Source organism: Fukomys damarensis, unplaced genomic scaffold (assembly GCF_012274545.1).
Source record: "Fukomys damarensis isolate Sample0158 unplaced genomic scaffold, DMR_v1.0_HiC HiC_scaffold_19, whole genome shotgun sequence".
In the NCBI taxonomy this organism is placed as follows: domain Eukaryota; kingdom Metazoa; phylum Chordata; class Mammalia; order Rodentia; family Bathyergidae; genus Fukomys; species Fukomys damarensis.
Genome location: NW_022900931.1, coordinates 5,302,966 through 5,323,207, shown reverse-complemented (window position 1 = coordinate 5,323,207; position 20,242 = coordinate 5,302,966). Strand labels below are relative to the sequence as shown.

The 20,242-nt window shown below is 58.1% G+C and overlaps 1 protein-coding gene across 1 annotated transcript in view; it reads right to left on the bottom strand.

Annotated features, from left to right (window-relative positions):
* Scube1 (signal peptide, CUB domain and EGF like domain containing 1) overlaps positions 1-20,242 on the bottom strand; it is a 105,454-nt gene that overhangs the window by 41,180 nt on the left and 44,032 nt on the right. The window contains exons 5-7 of the mRNA XM_010634380.2: positions 6,419-6,544; positions 2,943-3,059; positions 527-616 (exon numbers count right to left, since the gene is read on the bottom strand). Of these exons, the coding sequence (XP_010632682.1) occupies positions 527-616; positions 2,943-3,059; positions 6,419-6,544 (333 nt within the window). The remainder of the gene's footprint in view (positions 1-526; positions 617-2,942; positions 3,060-6,418; positions 6,545-20,242) is intronic.

The following is a 20,242-nucleotide window of genomic DNA, read 5'->3' as shown; positions in this document are numbered from 1 at the left end:
CCCGCAGCTGGTGACCGCACAGCCAAGGAACCATTGCTTTCCCGTCTACACTCGGCACCCTGTCAAAGGCAGCTGCATCTTCCTCTTCCTTCCCCTCACTCGTGACACCCCCCGGAACCCCTTCCCCCAAAGCCCCTCAGCTTCTGAGTCTCAGTGTGGCTCTGCTGGCCCCGGGACCTAACTGCCCAGGTGGGTGTTTACAGCAAGCAGAGGCGGCCTAGGGCGCGCGTCTCCTTACTCGCTCAGGTCACTGGGCAGGGGCTCGGATTCGGTGCTACAAACACACAAAGTAACACGTGTCTGGTGAAGGTTAAAACTTTAAAAAGGAAAAAGTGATTCCCACTAGTAGTGGAGCCCCCCCGCACTCACAGGCAGCACGTGTGGTGGTACACACGCAGGCACACATCAAGCCGCATACGCACCCACACACATGTGCACACCAGCCACACACCAGCACACACGTGCTCACAGCACACCCACACACGAAAGGGCAAGTACGACAAAGGAAGTGGAAGAAAAGTGTTACCCATGAGGAGCCGCCGTTTCACCCGCTTGTCCACATCAGCTACTGACGTGGCATTGAACTGAGAGCGCTCAATTGCAGCCTCATCCTTCTCTAAAACACAAGTAAGGGACAAACACGGAGCCGGTGGTTAATGAGAGCCCACTTCCGGCGGCCCAAGACAGCCAGCCTCTCGGCGTGGCGCACGCAGAGCGGACGCGCATGCAGGCCAGCAAGGCGTCCCTGCCCGGGGCTACTCCCGGGAACCACTTGGGCAAAGCAGATAGGCAGCGAGGGCAGGCTGGGGCGTGCAGAAGACGGGTGACCACACATGACCCGGGGACACGGAAGGACACAGCGGCCCTGTGCAAACAGGAAGGAGGAGGAGCGAGAGGACCGGCCTGCAGAGCGGTCACAGGCCCCACGGCTCGGGCGGGAGAGGCAGGCACAGGACAAGGGGACAGGGCTGCGAGGTCCGGTGATGGATGTGCCTGGGACAGCAGATGCCCTGTTCCGAGGACAGACACAAAACTGTGTCGTTCATGCAAAATTAAGAACAAAACACACAGAGGAAGACACACGTGCACATGACAATGGATTCCACTGAACAGATGGAAGAACCAGGGGTCAGTTTGGGCAGCGCTGGTTGCCTGCTTGTCTAGAGCACCAGAGCTAAACATCCAAGTGCTCACGAGGGGTTGCGAGGAGGGTGCGGGCCTTTCAGGAGCGTGCAGGGAAGAACAGGCCTGGCCAGCTGGCTGTGCAGCGAGTGTGCAAGGCACTTCCTGTGCAGGAGCTGCGAGGTTCGCCGGGGGGAGCGTCTGCTCAGCCAGAGCCCTCAGCAGCGAGGACGGACACTGTTCCCAAGGGGGACCCTGGTGGCAGTGAGCAGGGTCAGATGAAAGGGTTCTCATCCTGGCTGGCGTGGAGGCTACACTGGCAGGGCTGGGAGGAGAATGGTTTCTAAGGAGGGGAGAAGGAAAGCGCGGGCTGGGGACGTTACTTTAGGAAGCAGATCCAGGCAGGGAGTGTCACTTGCGACAGACGTTGGAAAATAAAAAATAGATGAGGAAGGATGAGTCAGGAGGACACAGACGTGAGAGGTTAGACACAGGCTGGGAGGTTTGCACCGCAAACCCTGGGGTTCTTGAGCAAACAAGACAAGAGGGAGGCCGGGCGGCCGGGGGGGTGGGCAGGACAGCGGAGGGACAGAGGCGCAGGACAGGGGGTTCTAGATGGGATCAGGCTGCAATAGAGACACTGGTCTGAGACCCCGTTTGGCTTTTAATTTTTTCTGATTAGTTGGTTGGTTTGGTTTTGGCTTTTGGCTCTGAAAATAATTAATGAGTGTCAGTTATCAGACAAGACAGGCAATCAGGGACCATCACCAGAAAAGCAGGAGGAATGAGATAAAACAAAATAAAAAATGGCTGTCTGAGAGAAGAGACCACACAGAGGGAGGGACAACCACCGCAGGCAGCAGCACCCTGTGAGACAGCCCTGGACCACGGAGGGGACAGCAGGGCACCCTGCTTCCCAAGCCACAAGGGCGCAGTCCCGGGGGGTGGAACGCGACGGCAACTCTGGGCCTCGTGTGCCCACACCTGCACCAACCCCTTTCTGGTACACGGAAGTCCCTCAGGAGGTAGCTCCTGGGTGACAAGAAGAGATGGGGCCTTAGAAAAAAAAAGTACTGGCTCCCGACTCGTGGGGGTTCCTAAAGTGCCGGCACCGAAGAGGAAGAAGCGGGCAGACTGGGTACCGGCTCTGAAGTTCTATTTTTTTCCTCAGTTAAAAATTTTGCTGTTATTTTTGAATGGGAGGAAAAGAACAAATCAAAACTACAGGTGATTGCAGCACTAAATAATATTTCAGCTTCCCCTTGGGAATACGGCCCGGAGGAGGGAGGTGGTTGAAACTCAATGCAGGATTCCACGTGGCAGGTGAGGTGATGGTGGGGGGGGCACTGAGAAGGGACTTCAGGTGGCCAGGAAGTCCTTCAGCTTGGCACGAAGCAGCTCAAAGCACCCACGCTGCACCCAGAAAGTGCCACCCGCTGCTCACAGCATGTTCTGAGGAGCCCCAGGTGTGCCAGGCTGCCAGGGTACCCACAGAACTCACGGGTGATGCTGATCACACGAGTCTGGCCGAGTGTTTTCCATGCCAGGAAACACCTGAGCTTCAGAGCAGACTATTGCTTCTGAGGTTCGTACCTTCCTCCTCCTCCAGGCCACCTACCCGCATGGAGGCCGGGGACAGCAGAATCCCCAGCGGGGACTTGACCCCAGGACCCAGGAGAAGTCTCCACAGGTGCTACTCATGGGGACACCTGCCAATGCCATCTCCACCATGGGTCCTTCTTTGGTTCCCTTCAACCCCAATCTGGGAAATCAGGAAGGGCAGGGAGTGGCCAACGCAGGGCCACAAGGCACCTACTCACCAATGCACGTCCGGCCGTCCGAGTGGAGGGCGTACTTCTGGTGGCAGCCGCACATGGGGCCTGTGTCCGTGTCCTCGCAGCTGTGCTGGCAGCCTCCGTTTCCATAGTTACAGGTTACTAGTTAGCCCAAAGTGCACACGTGTGTGTATAAACAGAACGACAACAAGAGTGGTTAGTGCGAGGTGGCGGCTATTTCCTTTGGGGGTGGGTAGGGACAGGAAGGCCCAGTGGCCAGTGATAGGCACAGAGGGCCTATGGGCACTGGGTCCCTCCAGGCCTCAGACTGAACGCCCTGCCCTACAGGGGAGTGGAGTGGGGCCTGATGGGCCTCAGGCCATCACCCAGACAGCAGTAGATAGGGAAAGGGACGCACAGGCCAGTTTTCCCTTTCCCAGGTCACAAGATACTTTAACACTGCTGGCTCGATGGGACAAGTGTCTGTTAATACAGCTGACAATTTGGGGAGCGAGAGGGGTCCAGCCATGGCTCCAGGTGACAGTCACTTGCACAGTTATGGCAGAGCTCAGTGTGAAGGGATATCCCCATGGACACCCACTGTCCCTGGGGCCCAGCAGCCAACCACCTCAGCCCACATAGCCAGAGCCCGGCAGTGCCCGCACACAAGAACTTAGGCAAGCTCCTGTTGCCTGAGGGGCAGTGGTGACCGTGACCTGAATAAGCCATGTTGCACAGCTGGCACCCCCTGCGGCCTGGAGAACCTGGTACATTTCTGCCCAGAACCTCAAGACGTTTCTCAGCCTCAGTAGCTCTGGGGTGGCCCAACATAAAGAAGCTGGCTGAAAGTGGGAAAAGTATAAATTCAAGTGTATTAGAAACAAACCCTGTTATCACTTTTGAGGTGGAGAGAGATGGCTGGAGGACAACAGGGGGATCCGAGGTCTGTGGGACAGTCCTGGCTACAAGGAGCTGTCCCCTGTGCAAAGGGCACACCTAGGGCTGTGAGGACACTGCGCCTTCTTGGAAACCTTGCTGTTGTCCTACCATTCTAACTTCTTACTTTACTTGGCCGGCCCCAGCGATGATTAAATATGCAAAATCTGATCTCAGGCCAAGTATGGTCAGAGGGGCCCAAAATTCCAAACCTGAGAGTTTGAAATAATCCCATCTTATTAAAGGACGACCAACAGGACCAGCTGCAGAGGGAAGTCACTGGTGGCAGCTCTCAGAAGACATCTAATGTTTTAGAACTGACATCTGCAGCCACCCAAGCCACGTCTCCTCTTCATGAGGAAAGTGCCCCAGCACTATCCTCCTGGGCATCTTCCTGCATGGTGGTGGCCCTTTGGCCTTTGGTACTGTGGTCTCTACAGTGGCTGAGAATGGCTTGATAGGGCCAGATAGCTACCTAAGGGCCCCAGGGGCTACAACGTAGTCCAGTTAATGTGACTTTGGATGCAACTTCCAAGATGATGTTTCAAGGACCTTCAAGATCTCCAGGAAACCCAACTGGGCCCCTCTCTGCAGAAGTGTCTCTCCTCCTGGGCTTTATGGAGCCTGGTCTCCTCTCTAAAACAGCTCATTTCTGAGCAGCAAGATGCACAAGAAGCCAAGGGTCAGGAGCTACAGATCCTAGGTGAGGCTGGAGTCCAGGCATGCTGGACAGCACAGGCTTTCTGGGCCTGAGCAGAGTCCTGTTTTAGACTTGGCATGGCAGCAGCTAGTGAGAAGGCATTGGGAACAGAGAGCCTGTTCTTTCAAGCTCTGCACCCATGGATGGCTGTGGCTCAGAAGGAGGCCGCCAACTTACCCCTAGATCTCTGAGGGCTGGGCTGTCTCTGAATGCAGAAGTGCCTTCCCTTGACTTGGGAAGCCAGAGGGAAGGAGTAGAGCCTCTGAATCGGGAGTGGGGTCGGCTCTGGAGGGCTTGGGGAGTCGGAAGTAGAGCTCTGCAGTCTTCCCGGCCCTCACAGACTGGATAAGCCAGCCTCGGCCCCAGCCTAACCTGCAGCACTGTGACCTCAAGGGTTACAGCGAAGGTCTCAGAGCCATTTTTAGCCCTGCCTCAGGAACTCCACTAACCACCGAGGCAGTCCCTTCTGACAAGGCCTCAGTGCGTCACTGCTTATTGGGCTGTCCACACCTTGGTAACACCCAGCTCCCCAGCAGGGGGCGCACTGGGAGTCCTTGAACTGGCAAGGTCTGCAATGGCTTAGCCCCTCTCTAAGCAGGTGGTGGTTGGGGTCGGGTGAGTGCCTTAGCTGCTCTGACCAAGTTGTTCCTCCTGAGATGCTCTCCGACATAGCACTTGTCCCCGATGTATTTTAGAATCAGGTACACACTGGTGCCAGTCAGGTCATCCAGCAGCCCTCTCCTCGGTGCCCACTCAGGGCCTGGCCCTGAGCAAGGGCTCAGCCTGACTTGTGCTGGAGTAACACACTTCTGCTGCACATGTGTTTTTGTCTTGGGCCTTTCTCCTGTCGTCACCAAACGAGGAGGGTGGGGATAGCTGGACTTTTCGTTTTCTGTCCTGAAAGCAGCCAGGCAGCAGGTGGTGTCTTGGCAGTAACAGGAATCCATCTGGGCTAGAGGTAAGGGGTCCTGGGACTATCTATTGCTCCTGCTTTGGTGACAGCATCCACACTTGTATTTGCTGTCCCGTGGGAAAGAGCCAACAGTGAAGAGTAAGGCTGAGCAGTCTGGGGCCAGACCCAGGGTACAAGAGGGACACAGAAATGGAATACGGGGGCTGCGGCACCACCTCCCAGAGATGGACAGAATCTGGTGTCCCTGAGCCTTGGTGACTGCCGGAGGCTGGCATGACTGGGAAAATGTGTGCTAAGTTGCCCTTGGGAGGACTGGTGACAACGGAGGAGTCCCCATGACTGAGGATGGCGGTCAACATGGGCCAGCTATGTTCTGCACAGAACAAGGGAATGAAAAAACGGCCACTGCGTTCACACCTGTCCCAGGGCCCATCTCCACCTCAACAATGCAGGTGAGGAGCTTGTTCTCTAGGGAGACTCCCAGTCAGATCCCTCCTGGCCATCGTGGTGAAGCTTTTGTCCCTGGCCGAGAGGGGACATGCTTTTGGTAGCCTGTCTCGGCTCTTGGAACACCCAGGGCACATATGATGGCAGTGCGGTACCCTACTCCCAACAAGCTGAGGTCTCCTCCCCCTGCCTCCCTGGAAGGGAGGTCAGTGCGGGCCATACGGGCCATACGGACCCCTAGAGCTACCCTGCTGTGCCTCTTCATTTCACCCCATTATGCAGGGCTCCACAGGCCACCAGGGCACCTGGACTTTCAGGCCTCTGTGCCCCAGCCCGCCATTCCCACTGCACATTGGGGTTCAGGGCCCAGACTTGATTCAGGAGGGAGAACCCTGGGCCTAGGGTTCACGTCATCCCCTAACCCCTCCCCGGCGCCCCGCAGCAGACCTGCCCTCTCTCCTCCCCGACATCCAGCACCCTGGAGGGAGACGCGTGGGGGTGACCCGTTTGCGTCCATCTACCTACGTGTGCAGTCCTTCTGGTTTTGGGCAAGGTCAAAGCCGGGCCTGCAGTCGCAGGCCACCCCACCTTTGGGCGTCTCCCGGCAGATGTGGGCACAGCCATGGTCTTTGTTCATGCAGTTCATACCCTCTGCGAAGAAAGACAGGAGAGGGGTTGGGGGCCAGGGAGAGAGAGGGAGAGGTAATTTCAGGCCGAAAAGAGGCAGCTAATGGAGTCATCACAATGAAACGAGCTACGCCGTACCCAGCACGGGCACAGGAACACCGACATGCGGGCGTGTGCCGCCGTCCACCTGGAGGTCCCTCGGGGAAGCGCCTGGAGCTAGAGCTCCGCCAGCTGGACTGTAACCACACCTGGGGTCCCAGGGCAGATTTCTGGGCGAGGGCTGTGGAGAGGCTCAGGCCAGGGGCGCCGGCCCCTCCCCCAGCCGGCAGACTCCGTCTTCCCCCATCTGCCTGGAGTGGCTCGGACTTCTTTCTGGTGACCCCAGTTGATGTTTATCTTCCTGGTGATTTGTGAGGAGTTTCTAGAATTTATGAGGTCAGGGGTCAAGTGAGAGGTTGTGGGTCACAAGTCCATCAAGAGGCCACAGGCAGATGAAAGGGGAGGGCCGCTGTCTGCCAGCTCACCGGCTCTGTGACCTGACTTACATCTGTGCCCTCCAGGAAGGTGCAGAGGGGAGGGAATCCTGTGGGTGGGTGAACTCACAGGGTAGCCTTTCTGCCCCAAGGAACACACTGGCCTCTTGCCCCGGGGCACAACTAGCTAAATCTTGATCCTGGGCCCTGTGAACACAACCATGCGGCAATACCGGATGCATTTAAAAACACAAGGTTCCCGGCAGCTATGACACAGATACAGCTGTCTAGGGTTGGAGGTGCAGCTCAGTGGCAGCATGCGAGAGGTTCCAGCCCTGGAACCTCTCTAAAGTTAAAATAAACTCCCCACGGCAGAAATGAATGATTCACGACCACGTCTTATGCCTGGCACTCTAAGTCCTAGTTTCACCTCATTTTACTGTTCATATTATTCCCTCACCTTGATGGTTTTCACGCAGTCAAATCAAACTGCCGCAGGATGCAAGGTCTAACCAGCGCATACCCAACAAGCGAATGGCAACACCGCTGCTCTCACAGGAAGCTACTAGTCCAGTCAGAGACCAGGTCTCTCCTCTCAGCTCTGCAGACATTGATTCATGGACCACACAGATGGGTGCTGACCAGTGCTGACCACCGAGGTGGGTGGAAGGTTCATCCAAGGTGTGAACCCTCCCACTTCGGCTGTTTCCAGCTACCGGGGAGCCCTAAACCCATACGGCCCAGCACCGGTACATGGCTTCCTTACCAAGTTAACTAAAGTCAGGCCCCCCTGTGGCTGTGTCTGGACGACTGTTGCCTCCCGGAGCAGGCGTGCGAATCCAATGAGGTTGCAGAGGGAAAAGGGCAGGTATTCAGTAACAGACAAGATGACTCCTGATGATTTGTGCTGTCCCCTGCACATCTGGGAAAGGGAGTTCCCTGCTAAGGCCCTGGCCAGGGCTAGCAGCCCCGTTTCCCAGGTGGCTTTTAGGGGAGGGACTCTCTTGGGCCCCTGAGACACATGCAGCCTCTCATCGGGTCTTCAGGAAAGCTCTGCGCTGGTCAGGACTTGGCTAGTGGGTACCAGCCACTGAACAGTCTCCCTGGCTGTCCTTAGCAGTTACTCTCAAAGGTGGACTCAGCTCAGGGCCATCCTTCCTTCCCTGCTCAGGGGGCTTCTGCAGCTCCCTGTGCTCTGGCTTCTTCTCAGCTTGGTCCCACCGGCTCTGCCCTCACCCCATGTTCATACTCCCCACTCCTGCAATGCTACGCCGCCTGTGGACCCCTCCTTCCACATACCTCTTCCCCGGACTTCTTTCCCCTGGCACCCTTTCCTGTCTTCCAGAAGTGACATCCCGGGCCCATCTCAAATGCCACCCATTCTGCAAAGCTGCCTGACTCCTGGGTTTTCCTCATGTCTTCCCCACACCTCTGCCACATGTTCACTTCCCAGAAGATCGGTACTGTAAGAGATCAGAGCTTCTTCCTAAGGCAGGAAGAGCCCAAGGCCCCACTTAGCTCACATGATGAAGAAAGGGAGATTGAATTTCCATTTCCAGTCAAAGAAACTCAATTTACGAGAATCCCTGTTCATCATCACTGGCCATCAATTTGTCCCCAGGGAGTCTATGTGCTCCTGAACCTTGGACTATGGAGCATTAGAGCTTTCTCCTTCTCCACAGACACATCACCGAATCATCTTGTTTTAGAGCATCTAGACTTTCATAATACCCCAAGTTGCCAAGCTGTAGTTTGCTGTCAAAGGAGGACCTGGGGGAGGAATCTAGCATTACTATAGTAATGCAGGGTCTCTGGAACATACAGGCAGAGCCCCAGCCTCCATCCGCTGTCAGCCACTGGTCTCAAAGGCCTCACCCGAGTCCTCAGACAGCTTTGGGGAGCCAGGCCTCTGCCTCCCAGCACAGAGCCAAGGCGGTGCCTTCCTACCCAGGCTCCCGAGACCCTGCCTCACACCCCTCAGCCTCTGCTCTTCCCTGCCTCAGGGCTGAGGACCATCGTTGGGGATGGCTTTACCTTCTCTACATTCCGAGCAGTAACAGAGGAGCCCGCAGAGCCAGGGTGTCGTTGGTCCCACCTACCGATATCTACCATACTGAAAAGCAATCTAGCAACAACTAGAAACTTACACATGAGCAGAAAGAATCTATTTTTACCCCAAATGATCTTTTCAGAACCAGGGGTAGCTGGGTCTGAGAGGGGTATCCTTATAGCTCTGCCAAGATGCAGGCTACACAGCTGGCCTAAGTAGTTGGGCCTCCCCGGAGCAAGTGCCATTGTATGCCACTACCTAGTGACCACTCCAAAGATGTTACAGTAGCCTGGCCGGGGGGTGACCGGGGCTTCTTCTGCTGATCACAGGCGCCTGGCCAGTTGTATTACTTCTGTGCTCCCCTTGCAGACAGTGCTGGCTTCTGCTGGCCAGGGGCAGGGGCAGACTGGCAGGGATCTGGGACCCAGATTCTGATCGACAGCCAGTAATTTCTGTGGTGAACAGAATTAGGAACCCGGCATAGAGCTGGCCAAGGCCATGGTGCCTGTTACTGCCAGCTGCCCAGGGACTGGAAAGCCTTTCACCGTTGGCTCACCAAGCAGTGCATGGAAAGGCACGGCGAGCAGCCAGTGCCAGACCCTTAGATGCCTGGGCATGCTCACCACATGGCAACAGCTCATAAGGGGCTGGGGCTTGGGGCCACCCAGACCACCAGAGCCTCTGCCCAGCCTGCTGACTTCCCCGGGCCTTGGTCTTGTCAACCGTGGAATGGGACCCTAGGAACTTTTACCTCCCAGGGCTGGGGGGAGGCTCAGAGGAGGTGACTCTGGAGACTGTGGCCCAGAAGTCTATAAAGCATGGCTGTTGTCACAGCCCTAATAGGAACAACCATTCATGTTGTTCTTTCCTGGCGGGTATGGGGACCCTGCGGGGACATTCAACTCCGTTCTGCACCCCAGGTTCCCAGCACAGGTCTGGCAGTGGACGAGGGCTCAGTGAATGGTGGATGAAAGAAATAAGAAAGAAAAGGGGAGAAAGAGAGGGAAAGGTGGAAAGGAGAGAGGAAGGAAGAGACGAATAGAGCTGCCTCACCTAAGAGACGCCCAGCCGCAGCCCCCGCCTACCCGGAGCAACCTCCTGGGAGCCTGGGACTGAAGGGCCCCCTGTACCACCGCTCTTGGGGCCAAGCTACAAGAGCCACACCACACCTGGGCCTGGATACCAGGGAGCGGGTGCGGAGTCTGAACAGAGCTGCAGAGTCCTTGCCAGCAGCCCTGGTCTGCAGAGCCGGTGCCCGCCAGGTCGACACTAATCAGATCCAACCCACGAAAATCCAATTACGTTCTGCAAACCCAGACCAAGTGTCTCCTTGGTACCCAGGGCAGGCGGAGGCGAAAGGACAAGAAGGGGCTGTGGTGCCACAGGGCCAGGTCCACACCCAGCCTCCTCCACGGGCCGCGTGACCCCGGATAACCGATTTCCTTCTGTGTAAAATGGAAGTTCCAGGCTCTTTGGGTGAGGAACTGCATCCCAGTCAGGGGGCACCATGGAAAGATGCAGTAGGCAGGGACGTGAACGAGTCAGGAGGATCTCTGGGCGTGTGGGGAAGGCTCTGGAGGGACAGGGCTGCGGGCCAGAACGAGGAAAGGCTGCTGTCCCACCCTAGAGGGGACCAGGGAACAGGTGGCAGGGCCACAGCTTGGGGCAGGGAGGGAGGCCAGAGTGGGACGCGTCAGAGCCTCTTCGGAGGCTTCTGGAAGATTCGATGCAGAGACTTCGTCCTGATAACACTGTTGCTTCACTCAACACTCTCAAGCCGGGCCCGCGGGTGCGGCCTCCCGAGGTCACCCACTCGAGAGGCACGTTAGCGTTGGGGGAGGGTGGAGGTTGGCCACACAGCGTCAGGCCAGCCGGGAGCCCCTCCTCTCCCCACGGCCTCCCCTGTCTTGCCTTCCAGACCCTCTAACCGCCTCACGGCTTCCCCACCAGGGCCTGTTTTCTGAAGGCCTGCTCTTGCTCGCCACTGCCCTGCGACATACCCAGAGGGGACCGAGGGCAGACTGCCTGCGGTCCCACACCCGGCCCTCGGAGGCTGGTGGGTCCACAGCGGGGCAGGGCGGGCCCCGGCTGGGGTAACGAAGCTGAGATGTGTGCCCCCGAGGGTCACCGCCATGGTGACTTCATCAATGACATCGCTTTCTGCAGCCAGGTCCCTCAAACACACGGGAAGGCTGGGAAGGCAGAGCAGGAAGAACGAAACAATCGCCTTGCCTTGACTGGGAGGACAGGGTTTTCTTCACCTTCACCTCATCAGTAGAAAATTACGGAGCCAAGGAAGAGGCTGCAGCCTTGGGGTGCAGGAGGAGGCCACTGCCTTCTCAGCCCAGACCCTGCAGACAGGGAAAAGCAAACAGCAGCTCCCACGAGCTTGGAAGGGGGCAGAAGAAGATGTCCAGAAGGGCCTCGGAGCGGATGACCGTGCGGACCCAGGGACTGGGTTGGGGGCAGGGAGGACCACTGGCTGCAGCTGCTCAGGCCCCGCAGTCTCTCCCTAGCTCCCCAGGACGAGCCTGGGTCACAGACACGGACGCTGGGACACACGCAGGCTGATCTTGGTGACCTGACGCATGACAGATGGGGCAGCGCTGGGCTGTGGGACAGGCCCACTGGTGACTCGCACAGGCTGCTAACAAGCAGAGCACCCCCCACAGGCACCCACCATCCACTGACTGCTTTAATGAACAACCTGGAGGCCTCAGGATGCGTCTCAGAGTGGACACTGCCCCCTACTCGCTGGGTGTGCAGAGGGGCACAGAGACAGGCCCTGTGACTTGCCAAGGGACCCGGGAGGAGGGGAGGGATGTAAACCATGCCTGGCCCAGAACCTGCCCTCTCGATAGCTTTCAGGAGGCCGTAGGGCATTACTGAACAAAAGGAGGGCAGCAAAGCCCTGGGCTCTCCCCTACTAGCCCTTGCTTTCCCATTTCCTTCTGGATGACTAGAGAGGCCCAGCTGCCTGTCACCCAGGGCCACGACCACATTTCCCAGCTGTCTGTCCAAGGCCATCTCCACCGCAGCTTCTCCAGAGTTCCTCAGTTCTGACCCTGCCCCGTTCTTACCGGGAGCCAGGTTTCCAGGCTCCTCAGACCCCTGAGAACCGCAGAAGGGCTGGAGCTGCCTTTTCACTTAACACCCCGGGTCCCTGCCCTCCTCCAGCTGCAGAGGAAACTTTCCAGAGCATGAAGCCGGTTGTCTTCCCACCACACAGACCCAGTGCCTGCTGCCCAGTGCCCAACACTTAGGATGAAAAAGCTCCCAGTAGGGCATTTGAGGTTGCCCCAACCCCTGGCCTCTCCTGCTTATCTCCCTCTCCCACCCAAGACCTAGGGCCACTGGGTGCAGGGAGCCCACCTCCACCTGCTGGCTGGGCTGGCTTGGCCTTAGCCCCTACTAGTATGCTACCAGGACTGGTGCCTCAGGGCGCACTCAGAGCCTTGTGTTGTGCGGCCTGGGTTCTGGCAGCCACGTAGGGCTCTTCCTGCCACCCTGGGCCAGTTGCCCTACACTGGATCCCCCAGGTGACCATGTGCCTGGGAAGCCCCAGCCAGGATGAGAGAGACTGTGGGCTGTGGGTGTCACCCGCCCAGAGCTGCTCCGTGGAGCTACGTTCCTTGGCCGAGGACCAGGGGCCACCTGACACCTCCCTCCTTCCCATTTTCACTTTGCTTTGGCTGATACATATTGTTGGATGCAGAGGAGAGAGCTCCCTTGGGGGATCTTGAGGCTCCAGGCCCCTGCTGGAAGGGGCCTCAGAGAGTGCCCCGATGGAGCTGCTCCTCTCTACAGAGCAACAAGAAGGTGGCTCTCCTGGGTCCCAAGCTCAGTGTCCTCCCAGTCACACCAGGAGGTGGCTCACCAGGCGTTATGGTTTAGACTGATAATGTCCCCCACAAAACTCACGCGCACAGAGGTGGGTCTTCCGGAAGTGGATTGGACCATGGGGACACTATGGCTGACTTGCTTTTGGGAGGCGGGGCCTGGTCAGAGAGATGGGTCACTGGTGTGGCCCTCAAGGGTGTTTCCCTCTCCAGTTCTGCCTTCTCGCTGCTTCCTGTCTGCCACGACATGAGCAGCCTTTCTTCTGCCAGGCCCTTCTGCCATCCTGCTCTTCTCTGGGAGCCAATGGCGCACTGAAGTCGTGAGCTAAAATATACCTCTCTGCCTTTAAGGTGTGGGGGCCTCGTAGAGCGCCTGGCACTGAGAAAAGTGACAAAGACACCGGGCACCTTGGCCCTGCACAGGAATTCTCTCACTCCCTCACACTTTCAGCACCGCCCCCACCCGGTGCCCTGCCCAGCCCTGGTATGAGGATGCCCTGGATTGGCCTCCATGCCATGGGGTGGGCCTGTCTCTGATGGGGCATAGGAGGGCAGTCTGCACACACACGTGGACAGATGTTTGCAGTTTCTGGGTTCGTGTGGGCACTGCTGGCACTGAAGGGGGCGGTGTGATTTCAATGTTCTGGTTCACATCCCCACTCTGGCTTCAGTAATGTTCAGGTTTCTTTTGAGACAGGGTCTCACTATGTAGTGAGACTGACCTGGCACTCAGGCTGGTCTCGAACTCACAGTGATCCTCCTGCCTCAGCCTCCCGAGTGCTGGGATTACAGCATGCACCACCACGCCCGGCATGGTTCAGGTTTTAGGGCTGGTCAGCTTCCTGTCCCTCAAAGGGGAAACAGACCTGCCGTAAGGATGTAAAAGGGGTGCGGGCTCTGCTCAGCACCCCACAGCCTGGTCCCTCCAATGCTTTCCTCCTCCTCAGCTCCTGAAATTTCCCACGCTGGTCACTAGGTGTCACCACAACCAAGTCAGAGCTTCGGAGAACCAGGCTGAGAACGGCTTCTCCTGGGGACACGAAAGCACTCCCGAAACTGCTACCAAACGTGGCTCAGACATTAATTACCTCCCTCTCGGGATGGGTCAGGCCCTCTTTCCATTCCCATTGGCAGGTTTTCTCTGCGCCCAGCCTTGTGTTAGGGGCAGGAAACACAAGTACCCTCGACATGGCCCTGCCCGCTCAGGAGCCTGCAGGCTGCTCTTCCCCAGAGGACGGAACCGCTCTGAATCTCTAGGGCTGGCCGGGGAGTCCAAGCCAGCTAGCTGCCCAGGAGGGGAGAGTGAGCTGGGTTTTGAAGGGTGACTATGAGCTTGCCAAGAGAGGGAGGTGAGGATGGCAGTCAAGGCACAGGTGACAGCACACAGCGGGCTCGTTGAGAGTGACCGCGCTGGAGCTGAGGTGTGCAGGAGGGACAGGCAGAGGGAGGGACACCGATGAGTAACCGTGGTGTCAGAAGAAAGACCTGGGAGGTGAGTCCTTCTCACGACAGGTGTGAGGCCTGAGCGCTGCTGCCCCTCCGGGGCATGGGCCATGCTGCACTGGAGACTGGTGATCTGGAGTCCACTTGGAGCTGGGAAGAGGCCACTGCCGGTCCAGGGGGACACTAAGAAGCCTGGGAGGGCCGAAGCTATGCTGAGACCAAAGAGGAGTGGGATCAGAGCCGGGAAGGCACAGAAGAGAACAGAAGGGGACATCATACAGAATTCTGTGAGGTGATCAAGTGGCCGCCAGGCTGGGGATGAGGCCCTGGGGAAGGCTGTGGCCAGGGGAGGCGGGGCAGACGTCCGTCAGGAGATGGTCTGGGCTTTGTGGCCCAGTTTCCCAGTCACAACCCAGTTTCCCTCAGAAGACCTACACCAGGACCTCGGGGGGCTCCGCGGCCCCCAGTGGGGAGCTGCCCTGGGGTCTCTGCACCAGCACCCCTGGTGTGCACGGCTTCTTGCACTTGGCCCGGCTCACCAAGCGTGGCTGAACCCAGGCTGAAATCCTGCAGATTTCACCAACATCTAGGAGACCACAGATGGACAGGCCTCTGCTACCATCTCCTAGAACAGAAGTGCAGGCCTTTGGGTGAGGGACCCTTTGGGCTTGAGGAGCTTTGGCTCTTGGGCACCTTCCCAGCATCTCCTGACCACCAGGCTGGGCTCCAAGAGGCAAGGACTTGTGTCCAGGAGCAGATCCTGCAGGAGCAGAGACACAGGGGATGCCCCTGGAGCGGAAGTGAGGTGTGAACAGAACAGAGAACGGGCCGATGAGGCAGGACCATGGGCTCTGCTGGGAACAAGATGGCCTGTGTGGAGAAGGTTACGCTGGACCAAAGGGTCTCGAGAGCCACAGCCAGGGCAGACAGGGCCTCCAGACAGAGGGGACAGGGGTGGAGGCAGGGATGCAGAGTGACAGACAAGGGGCTGGTTGGGGCTGGCTCATGAGGAGCAAGATGAGGAGGGGCTGCAGGTCTGGCCAGAGCCCTATAGGGAGCAGTGGGACCACCAGGTGGGCAGTGACATGGCCAGAGGGCAGGACGGAGTGGGGGCTTCATAAAGCTTGATGCAGCGGGGAGGCCTGGGCATCGGTTGCTGCACTAACTGGGCTGAGGTGCCGGGAGGCTGTCGGGGTAGAGGGGAGTGCTGGCAGGGGCTCCTCTGCCCCAGGTCTGTGAAATCTAGCATTCTCCACTTCTGCCCCTCTATCTGTTCACCTAGTGTCTCTGATTTTAGGAGGAATCAGATTTGGGTTCAAATCCTTCCTCTGCTGCGTCCTCTCCAAGGACACATCTCTCTCTGCATCTCTAGCTCCATATTCTCCCCCATGAAATGGGGCTATGGTAGCTACAGCACACTGATTACGCTTGGGACCCAGTGACTCTTGGCTGAGCCTAGGCACAGCACTGGGACCACAGACACGCTCAACTAGCTGTGCAGTATATGGTGACGGGACGGCCATGGACAGCTCTGCCAACCCTGGGGTGGGCACCTCCCGGGGACACAGCCTGTGCCTCACAGCTAATGCTGTGATGAGAGGCACTGATGCCCGCTGCATTTTAGAGAAGAAACCAAGGCTGTTGGACTGAGGCTGAGAAGGATCCAGGCCTGGCCAGATGCCTCTGTCCTGGTATCCTCTGAGCTGTAGCTCACTTTTCACCCTACACTGTCCACTCTGCGTGCTCAAAGGTCCTGCGGCATGGGGGAAGCAGCCACTGCTAATGTGGGGACGTCGGTCCCAGGGTGCCCCTGGCGCCGGCTCCAGGCCAGGCCGGGAGGAGTGTGTGAAGCTGGCTCACCAGGCAAAGGAGTTGTTTATGGGGTGGGAGGCTCGTAAAAAATAATGGGCTGGATTTATTGTCTCCACCTTGAGGGCCATTCCAGACCGCACAGGGCAGGGACAGGCCTCTTTCAGTAGCGCTATAAATCTCCCTGCTGAGCACAGGGCTATTTGTTCTCCCGCCCACCTGGTCTGCAGCGGGCAGGGGCTGAGGTGAGCCTGCAAAGCCACGTGGCTGGCCCTGGTCCCTGCAGCTGAGGATGGAAGGCCTGGGCCTGCAGGAGCCATGCCAGCCCTGGCCTAACTCTTACGACTTGGGAGCCAGTGCACTGATAGGATGCTAAGCCGTTCTGTGGCTGAGGTGGCCCTGGAGGGACTGAGGAGCTCTGCGGACTTATTCCTGGAATTTGGAAGTGGAGAACAGGACAAAGAGCTGGAGCCGGCGTCAGAAAGGCAGCCCTGGTTCCTAGCGCTCCCCCACGGGGCAGCATGGGCAGCCGTGCGGCCTCTTGTAAGAGAGCTTCCAGTGCTATCTGAGCACTTCTCAGGGTGACTGTGAGTGCTGAGGGGATCCTGAGCGGAAACCACAAGGAGGATGCAGGGACGGGAGCCGGGCCTGGCCAGGGGGCCCAGGGCCGAGCTAGGGCTGGGGAAAGGCGGTGGCCTATCAGCCTGCAGGCCAAGGCCAAGGGAAAGTAGGAGAGGCGGAGGGGTGGCAGGTGTAGAGGAGCTCAAGGCTGGCCCCCAAGCTGCTCCTCTCCCCTGACGGGAGCCCACAAAACAGGCACCTGAGAACTCTCATGTGACCTGCGCTCAGGAGCCGCAGGACGTGCTGCAGGCTTGGGGCAGTGGTTGGACCTCGGAGGCCGTGCATGCTGGGCTTCCTGTGCAGCTCTGAGCTGGGCTGACCCTAGCAGGTCCCTGTGTAGGGTGTCAGCTGCACACCCTCAGCAGCCTGGGCTGGCGGGGAGCAAACACTGCTTCTGGGCCCACTACGCAGTAAGCACAAGCCCTGGCCAGAATGTCGCTGTCTCCAGGGCAGCAGGGCTACGAGTGGGAGACATTAGGGGTCATCAGACTATGAGGTCCTGTCCTCCTGAGCCGGACTGGTGTCCTTATAAAGGGCCGGAGGGGACGAGAGGGACCCTTTGCCCTTGTACCTTCTATCACATGGGGACACAGCAAGGTATGCCATCTACGAAGCACAGTGCTCCTTGTCACACACCCGATCTGCCAGCACCAAGTTCTGAGCCTCCTCTCCAGAACTATAAAAAGTATATATTTTTTGCCCAGTCTCGGATACTCTGTTATAACGGCAGGAAAAGCCTGAAGGTGTGATTTCTGTGGAGCAGCCCTCCAGCACTGGGCTCCCAGGTCCTGCGTTTCTCTGCCAGAGCCCTCTGCTGGAAGCTGCTGCTGGTCTGCCTCCCTGTAGGCTGGGCCCTGAGACAAGAAGTCCGAGCACGAAGGCGGGGCCTTCAGTGCTGTGCGAGGAGGTGGCACTGAGAAGCTCAGGCACAAGGTCACTGCAGGGCCTAACGGGTGGCAGGCAGGGTCCCGCTGCTCCTCAAGCCTCAAGAACACACGAAAGCTTCGAAACCCCACATGTGGCTCAGGCTCCTGAGCCCCAGTCCTGAGCTTTGCTTCACTCACGTCAGTCCTGGCCCATCGATCGGTTTGGGTCCCAGTTTTTAGCTTCTTAAGTACAGACTTGCCTGACAATAGGCTCTGGCTTCAGTCCCCAGCACCACGGAAGCACAGGCAGAGACTGGCTGACCACTCAGGCCCACCTGGCCCCGAGGCCCCTGTGCTGTAGAACAAGGCTCTGCTCGTCCAGAGATGCTGTGTGGAGACGTTCCGCACCTGTGTGATACAGGTCGCAGGTTGGTCTGAAGCGCAAGCTGGAGAGCCCTCTGCCAAGGGCTGCCACCCCGGCACTTACCCCCGAGCTGCGCTCTATGACCGCCTCCCCAGACATCCTCCCGTCACCGTCACCACCCTTCAGCCATCTTGTTACCTCTTCCTCAACCATCCCTCGGTCACCTTCCCCTCGGACACCCTGAGACATCCTGCCGTCACCTTCTCTGTAACCACTCTCCTGCCACCTCCTCCTCACACATCTCCTTTCCTTCAGCCATCCCCTCGTCACCTGTTCCTTAGCTACCCTCCCGTCACCTCCCCTCAGACACCCGCCTGTCACTTTCCCTTCACACTCTTGTAACTTCCTCTTCAGACACCCTCCTGTCACCACTCCTTCAGACACCCCGTCCGTTCCCTCCGGCCCTCCCCTGTCCCCTCTTTATCAGCCACCCTCCCGACACCTTCCCGTCAGGCGTCTTTCTGTCACCCTCCTTTCCCTCTCCCGTCACCTTCCCCTCAGACTCCCCCTTGTCACCATCCTTTCAAACACCCCGTTATTTCCCTTCAGCCGTCATCTCCTTGTCACCCCTTCCTTAGCCATGCTCCTGTCGCTCTCATGAGACAGCCTCCTGTCACCTTCCCCTCAGAACAGCCTCATTATCAACCCCTCAGCTACCCTGTCACCTCCCTTTAGTCAGCCCCTTTTCACACCTTCCTAAGCCATCCTCCTGTTACCTCCCCGCAGACTTCCTCCCATGCCCTCTCCCTCAGACATCCTATCGTCTTCCTTTCAGATACCTTCCTGTCACTCTCCTCAGCTACTCTGTCATCACCCCCAGACATCCTTCCGTCACCTTCCCGAGCCATCCCGTCACCTCGCTCAAAGACAACCCCTTCACAATCCCCTAAGACGTCTTGTCACCGTTCCCTCGATCACCCTCTCGTCAACTTTCCCTCAGACATTCTGCTGCCTTCCCCAGACATCTCCACGTCACTTTTCCCTCAGAAATGCTGTCACCTCGCCCAGTCACTCCTGTCACCGCTCCCTGAGCCACCCTCCTCTGTACCCACACTGCCCCTGGATGAGTTTTACACCCTCGTGGCTGCCACTGTGGCCGTCGAACTCCCTTCTCTCCTTGCTGTCCGTTCCAGGTTGGGTGCTTCTTGTGGTTTGGATGTGAGTGAGCCCTAAAAGGCTCACTGTGCGGAAGCCCTGGTTGCTGATGGGCTTTGGGGAAGTGACTGGGTCACGAGGGCTCCAATGTCACCGACGGAGTAGTCCTTGAGATCGGATTGGCTGGCATTATTGGGAGGTGATGGAAACAGAAGTGGTCTAGGGAAGGGAGTGTATCACAGAGTGTGACTCTGGGGACTACAGCTGGTTCCCAGCCCCTTCCTCTCTGGCTCTTTTGTGCTGTCTCTGCTTCCTGGCTGCCATGAGGTGAGCTGCTTTCCTTCACCAAGCCTTTCTGCCGTGATGTTCCTGCGTTGGAATCAGCCAACCATGGAGTGAGACCTCTGGAACCGTGAGCCGAAACAAACCTTTCCTGCTTTATGTTTTTCTCAGGTATTTGTCACAGTGACAAAAAGCTAATACAGTGGTGACCGGATAATACTGACAGGGCACTGTCCACTTTCACAGCAAGTCCACATTCCTGTGAAATACGGTTTCAGTCCTCCCAGCTGTGGGAGTGGCTTTAAGGTTCACAGCCCCAGGGCCACCTTCTCCAATAGGAAATAAAGCTCCCAGGGATGCTGCTCTTTTGGCCAACCAGACACTGCATTCTTAGGTGTCAAAGATCCTGAGCCACGGGCAGAGGCCAAGCTGGCCTGAACGAAGGTCCCTGGGTGACCAACAGGGCGGGAAGGGAGAAGGGTGCTGCGTGAGACTCTAGGCTAGGTCGGAAACAACAGAAGCAGCCAGGCCCCTCTGCCTCAGCTACCCTGCTGGCCGGGCCCCTCAGCCCTGCTTCTCAGCCCAGTTTCTACCTCTGTGGGCTTCTCACCCATGCCCAGAGCATGGGAGGGGCTCAAGGAGCCAACACCGGCAATCTGGCACCCACTTCAGGGTCTGAGGGACTCACGGGGCAAGGCTTGCGCAGGGCAGCCCAGTTCGCATCCCCTGCCCGGCACAGCGACTAGCAGTGCTTCCTGCCACTCTCGAAGGCTTGCTGGCGGACGCTAGATGGCGCAGTCCTCCCCGGCGGGAAACGGGC